This window comes from Solanum dulcamara, chromosome 6 (assembly GCF_947179165.1).
Source record: "Solanum dulcamara chromosome 6, daSolDulc1.2, whole genome shotgun sequence".
Taxonomy (NCBI): Eukaryota; Viridiplantae; Streptophyta; class Magnoliopsida; order Solanales; family Solanaceae; genus Solanum; species Solanum dulcamara.
In genome coordinates this window covers 73,049,023-73,056,510 of record NC_077242.1, presented here as the reverse complement: position 1 = coordinate 73,056,510, position 7,488 = coordinate 73,049,023, and the positions used below count along the sequence as shown (strand labels likewise).

General features: G+C 32.7%; 1 protein-coding gene across 1 annotated transcript; it reads left to right on the top strand.

The window, feature by feature from the left end:
* The first annotated feature begins 1,632 nt into the window (after positions 1-1,632).
* On the top strand, positions 1,633-7,014 carry LOC129891442 (heparanase-like protein 3). Its single transcript, XM_055966812.1, has 9 exons — positions 1,633-2,144; positions 4,232-4,268; positions 4,372-4,555; positions 4,652-4,800; positions 5,091-5,321; positions 5,413-5,602; positions 5,694-5,819; positions 6,275-6,374; positions 6,466-7,014. Exons 1-9 carry the CDS (start codon positions 1,923-1,925, stop codon positions 6,835-6,837), a joined length of 1,611 nt encoding a protein of 536 aa, XP_055822787.1. The 5' UTR covers positions 1,633-1,922; the 3' UTR covers positions 6,838-7,014.
* The last annotated feature ends 474 nt before the right edge of the window (positions 7,015-7,488 follow it).

Sequence of the window (7,488 nt, the reverse complement as noted above, 5' to 3'; positions counted from 1 at the left end):
GTCTCAATTTTAAATTGCTTGAAATCGATTATATAAATTCTAACTTTTTTATTTGAGCTTATTTCATATCATTATCACACTAAATAAAATAAAAGTGAAAACTGTATATATTTTCTATATAGAAATAGTAATAAGTGACGTTTTTATCTTTTCATTCTATTTTAAACAAGTGGTATTTTACATAATCAAGAAACCATTTATAATGTTCTTCCAATTTTACCTTAATGTAAGTAAATAAAGTTTTACATAACTAAAAAACTCTTAAAGAGCTACATCTATATCAAAATATTTATTAAGGATAAGTTAGTAAACATATATCTTACTTTCTAGAAATGAGTAATTTTTTCTTGTAGATATATTCAAGTTTAAAAACACAACTTATTTTGAAGTAAAAGAAATATAATAAATTTAATGAATTAACATATTTTACGCTGACGATTAACCTAACATAACCTTCATATTTTTCTTTGAGTTTGAGATCAATAATTTGACCAAGCTCACACAGGAGTTACCCCACCACCTTCCCACTAGTTTTTCTTTCATCAAAAGGGAAACTTATCTCACAAAAATTTTAAAGTTCACTTTCTCCATAACAACAAATTACATTACTTATTTTTGAATACAGCTAGAGTATTTTCACCCAATAGAGACATTGGTTAGAGACGACAAGAGTTTCTGGTGGAGTGATAAGTACTCCATCATTCTTAATTAAGAAGTTTTGAGATTGAGTCTCAGTCACCTTTGTTAAGGAACACTTTACTTTTAATGTGGAATTTTTCGATGCGAATTCTAATTTAATCGAATTTCAATATTGATAACACCGGAGGGAAAACTAAAAAAAAAAAAACCATTGGTTAGAGCAATGGTCCCCCAGACAGTACTTATCTTTTCCCTTGTAGTTGAGCAATTATTTTTTTTCACTTTCCTCAAGCAAAGAATCCCAAAAAAATGGCCCACTGTCAACTTGATGTTTACATTATTCTCTCATACATATTTACAATGATTTCTTTTATGTTTTCTAAATACAACGTTGCACATAGAAGAATGATGGAGTGTGTTAAAGGGGTTAATTTAAATTATTTTTTAATGAAAAATTATATTATTTTATATATAATTAAAATTAGTTTTTATGTTTATCTAGTATATATTGAATTCTTTCTAGCTTTCGTATATTTCTTTTTCATATTTTGATAAACCCTTATAAACTCTCGTGAAGAACCTTATTAGATATCTTTTTTTCATTTTTAAAACAAAAATTACCTTTTCATGTACTTACTATTTTCATGGAAACGCCTTTTTACCTAATTATCTATTGAAAATTGCCTTTCTAATCGGTAGCAAAGACAAGATTTTTACTAAAAAAAATTTAAAATATGAAGCAGTACATATACAAAGAAATTAAATATGGTTCAACATCTATTAAATATAAGTAATTTTTTTTTAATCATTTATAAACAATGCATTTTACTTTCCAAAGGGATTTAGATAAACCCTGAATACTATCTAGCTCCGCCTCTATCTTTAATTCATAATATAAAAATATGATTTGCATATATATTATACTCTTCCGACTTTATTAGTGTAATTACATTGGGTATGCGGGTATGCATATGGGCATTTTGTTCCTAAATAAAACATTACACACCAATCTTTAAATTTCTTTTCCAAACTTTACATTAAAAAAATCATTTCTTGATCCAATCTTGAACCATAATGGTTGATTATGAATAAAGCTTGCTTTTTTTTTGTCTTGTCACCCTTACTCGACCTTTATAAACTCTCGTGAAGAGCCTCCAATGGAGAGTTCTATAGCGACCCATTTCATTTTTTCTTGCAATTTTGAGCTGTTAGCTATGTTATAGAAAACATAGATCTTGATATTATTTAGCTAAAGTTTGTATCTTTTTTCAATTTTGGTAAAAATGGGTTCTTTATTTTTGCAAAAGGGAGTGTTGGTGTGGATTTGTTTGTTTAGTTTGAGATTTATTTGTGGAACAACAGCTCAAGACACTGTGTTTATAGATGGGAAAATTGCTATTGGAAGAATAGATAGGCATTTTATTTGTGCTACTTTAGATTGGTGGCCACCTGAGAAGTGTGATTATGGAACTTGTGCTTGGGACCATTCTTCTTTCTTGAATCTGGTAAAAAATAGTTTTCTTCAATGCATTTTCACTTTTTTGTTAGCTGTTTTTTTTTTCTTCAGTTTTATTGCGTAGAAGTGAACTTATGTTGTTAGTTTTCTTGAATGTATTTGCCTTTTCTGTTAGTTTTTTTTTTTTGAGTTTTGTTGTGTAGAAATGGACTTATGGTGCAGTTTTCTTGAATGTAGTTTCCTTATTCTGCTAGTTTTGCTTACACATTTTTGAGCCGAGGGTCTATGGGAAACAACCTACATCCTACCCTTCCAGACACTACTTGTGGGATTGCACTGAGTATGTTGTTGTATTGTGTAGAAATGCACTTGTGGTATAGTTTTCTTGAACGTAGTTTCCCTTTTCTGCTAGCTTTGTTTACACTTTTTTGAGTTGAGGGTCTATCGGAAACAACCTGTGTCCTACCTTCCCAGACACCCCTTGTGGATTATACTGCATATGTTGTTGTAGTTGTATTGTGTCGAAATGCACTTATGATATAGTATTCTTGAATGTATTTGCCTTTTGTGCTAGTTTTTTTTTCTCAGTTTTATTGTGTAGAAATGTTCTTATTGTGCAAGTTGTGTTAAATTATGATACTACAGTGTTAGTTGTTAATCCTCTGTTTTAAATACATGATTTGTTAAATGTTGGTATCTTTGCTAGAGGCGGAGCTAAGATTTTGAGTTTATGAGTTCTGGATTCTAGAAAAGTAGCTTACTATGTTCTCGATAATTTTTTCATACATAAATATAGAGTCTAGACCAGTGTTTTTAGGTTCTGCCAAACTGGTAGATAGACTTGTAGCTCTGCCCCTTCAGTTTTATTCTGTATAAATGCATTTATGGTATGGAAATGTAATTATGATGCTATAGTTGTAGTTGTTAATCCTCTGTTTTAAATACATGGGGTTGTTAAATGTTGATATCTTTGTTAGAGGCAGAGCTAGGATTTTGAGTTTATGAATTCTGGATTCTAGAAAAGACAGCTTAGTGGGTTCTGGATAAGCTATTTATACATGTTAAGCGAATTTTCAAACACGCATTTAGTTCTGGGATTTTAGCCAAGTTTTAGTGTGAATTTGAGATGTTGATGCTATTTTTGTTTAATGCTAGTTTCAGCTTAAGCCAGTAGTAAATATAGGTAACTTTTGGTACTTTTTGTTTTTGTCTTTTGTTTTACATAATATTGAGTGAAATGAGTTTAAATGGAACGATATGATCCATGAAGATTCATATAACCGATCCATACATGCCCGGGATTGAGGCATAGTTGGTATTATTGTTTGCTAGTTTCAGCTTTTTCTTGTGAAAAATTGACTTAGTTTGTTGAAGATCTAAGATATTCCCCTACCCACCCCACCCAAAGAAAAAAAAAGTTGGCTGATAATTGTTGGAGTTGGTTTGTTCTGCTTTCTACTTTTCCACTCTTGTTGTTTGTTTGGTAGGATTTCATTTATTAAAAAAGAAAAAAGAAAAAAGAAAAAAGAAAAAAGAAAAAAGAAAAAAGAAAAAAGAAAAAAGAAAAAAGAAAGAGCAAAAATAGAAAGTAAAAAGAAAATAAGAATGATTTGATTCACAGTGGACAATAAGATGTCAAATGAAACAGAGAAACAAAAAGGTTGTTTTACAATTTGGCTCAACATACTGCTCTCTATTTCACATTATTTTGTTGTTTCTACTGCTCTCATTTATGTATTTTCTTTTTCAAACTACTTGGAAATGCTTTATTTTAAGCCGATGGTCTATCGGAAACAACCTCTCTATCTCTATGAGGTAGGATTAAGGTCTGCGTACACTCTACCCTCCCCAAGCCCCACTTGTGAGATTACACTGGATATGTTGTTGGTGAAGTATCTATCAGTTGCCTTAAATCTTGAAAATCTATCATACAAGAAAGGTCTTGTTATTTGTTACTTGAGCCTAGGATCTTTCGGAAACAGCCTCTATATTTATACGAGTTAAGAGTAAGGTCTGTGTACACTCTACCATTCTCAGACCCCATTTGTGGAATTGTATTGGGTATGCTGTTGTTGTTGTTTGTTTTTGTGATGCATTACTATGTAGTGTCCATTTAATCATCTCTTCTATGTGCAGGATCTTAACAACATTATTTTTCTCAATGCAATAAAAGGTATGGTGATATAGCTTAATAACTTAAGAGCTTTATTTCACATTTTTTTATATTTCATAACAAACTAGAGGCCCTTAATGTTCTTCATTATAATATGTTGCAGCGTTCTCACCATTAAAGATTCGTTTGGGCGGAACTTTGCAAGACAAAGTCATATACCAAACTGAAGATCATAAACAGCCCTGCGTCTCATTTGTTAGAAACACAACAGAGATGTTTGGTTTTACTCCAGGATGCCTTCCCTTGTCTAGATGGGATGAACTCAATGCATTCTTTAATAAATCTGGGTAAAAAATTGCATCCTTCATTTCCTTTTGTTTGGACTTTTTTTATTTATCTTTATAAGACTGAAAAACTTGATCAACAACTTGTGTTTCATTCAGGGCTAGTATAATTTTTGGATTAAATGCTCTTTATGGAAGATCTGTACACCCTGATGGTTTATCCGTCGGAGCTTGGGATCCAAGCAATGCTGAATCGCTTATACGTTATACTGTCAAAAAGGGATATGATATCCATGGTTGGGAACTCGGTAAGGACTATAGTATTCTTCATTTTGTCTACTTTTACAAAATCCTAGTGAAATATGAGTTTTGTGCGAAAACAGGTCTATAAAACCATGCTACTTACTCGTCCCAATTTATGTGAGATTCTTTCTTTTTTTAGTTAGTCCCAATAGGCCACAAGTTTTAAAAGTCTTCCTTTCATTCTTAAACTCCGTGCCCATCAAACACTTTCACGTAAATTGGTACAGAGGGAGTATAAGATATTGTTAAAGCTTTAGCAGAACTGTCCAACATATGTTGTCGATTTTCTTTCTAGGGAACGAATTGAGTGGGAGCGGAGTTGGAACCAGAGTTGCAGCAGATCAATATGCATCTGATACTATTTCCTTGTACAAAATAGTGCAAGATGCTTACAAGAATTTTGAAACTAAACCATTGGTCCTGGCACCGGGAGGTTTCTTTGATGAAGGCTGGTTCAAGGAATTAGTAAATAAAGCCGGGACATCATTTGATGTGGCAACTCACCACATATATAATCTCGGTCCAGGTATGTTACAGAAAAACCTGAATATGATCTGGTTCTGTAATCTTAACATCATATCAACAACGTTTTATGGGATCTTCCTCTTGATTCTTAGGAAGAGATGAACACCTTCTTGAAAAAATACTCAATCCATCTTATCTCGATGGAGAAGCTGATACATTTAGCAAACTTCAGAATATCCTCAAGACCTCTGAGAGTTCAGTGGTTGCTTGGATTGGTGAGGCTGGAGGAGCTTACAACAGTGGCCGCAACCATGTCACAAATGCCTTTGCTTTTAGCTTCTGGTAATAAAGCTCAAATATAATGTTCAACTCTGTTGGTTGTATGTACATTATCCTGAGTAGTGATGAGTTTGGAATTTGGAAACAATTACAGGTATTTGGACCAGCTAGGGATGTCAGCTGCCTATGATACCAAGACATACTGTCGACAGACACTGATTGGTGGAAACTACGGTTTACTCAATACGACTACCTTTGTACCAAATCCAGATTACTACAGGTAAATCAGTACTCCCCGTGTTTCATTTTATAGGTCAGCATTTCACTAGACACAAAGTTAAAGAAAGAAAAAAGACTTTTGACACATACCAAAACTACCCTTAAAATTGTCTGTCTTAAACGCGCAATGACTTTTATATGGTTATAAGAGCATGTCATTATAGGTAAAATAGAAAGTTTAAAGTTAAAGCGGTCCAATTAAAGAAATGTGTCTTTGTCTTGGAACTCCCAACAGATAAGCGAAAACCGAAAATGCCCCTTATCTTATACTACTTTCTCCATCAAATCTAATGTTTTGAAAAAGAAAACAATAGTGTACCCCTCACTAAAATGTGGAGAACATCATATAAAATGGAACTGATGGAGTAACTCATATTGTTACATGGCATTAGCAGATAAGACTATCTCTTATCTTCTTTATTTATCGTTTAATGAATACAATGTTCCTTACTGCAGTGCTCTTCTTTGGCACCGATTGATGGGAAGGAACGTTTTGTCAGCGAGTTTCTCAGGGACAAAGAAAATACGTGCATATGCTCATTGCACGAAGCAATCTGTAAGTTAAAGCAAATATATTCTTTATTTGCATAGACCACTATTTATACATATTGTACATTTGACCTGAAAAGAGCAACTTCCATTTGCAGCAAGGTATCACATTACTGTTGATCAACCTTGATGGAAACACCACCATTCATGCCAGAGTTGATTTTAACGGTACTATGTTACATCGGCGAAAACACAGACATCATCATAACCATAGAAAGAGTTCAATTAAACTGCCTAAAAGTAGTAAAATAGCATCAAACACAAGAGAAGAATACCATTTAACAGCAAAAGATGGAAATTTACAAAGTCAGATAATGCTGCTAAATGGAAATGCACTAACTGTGGATTCATCTGGGAATATACCTACATTTGAGCCTATATTTGTGAATTCAACAGAGCCGATAACCGTCGCACCATTCTCTATTGTATTTGTACACATACCATATGTACTTTTGCCTGCTTGTAGCTGAGTTTGTGTTATGTATGGAGCCAAAAAAAAGGCTCCATTTTGATGATTTAAGTGGTGTATGGAGCCAAAAGGGGTTCCATTTGATCATTGAACCAGCAAGTTACACAGAGAATATGTAAAGAGGATACATGTATTATTTTTTTCTCTAAGAGAAAATATAATCATTTTATTCTTGCTACAGACCATGTATATTTTTTTTTGATTTTCCACCCGGTGTCCGGAATCTGCAAAGCTCAGGATCACGCATTACAGGGCTTATTTGGGTGTGGTACTACCAATATAATTTTCTTTATACCTAGGGCTCAAACTCAAGATATCTGATTAAAAGTGAAACAATCTACCATTGCACTACAACTTATGTTGATTGCTACAAACCATGTATTATTTGCATATCTATTCTACTTCATCTTCTTCTAATTAGTATATCTTAACCAAAGAAAAAAGAGGATGGAATAAATACAATGTATTTATAACTCATTGCCCTTCTTTTATTTTATTTTAGAAAACATACATCACTATTAAAAGGTAACTAAAGGGAATAAAGTAAGAACAATATATTATACGAAAAAGGGCCTAAAATGCTCTCGAACTATTGGAAATGATACAAAAATGTCTCTCGTCCATCTATTGGGTCTAAAATACCCTTGACATC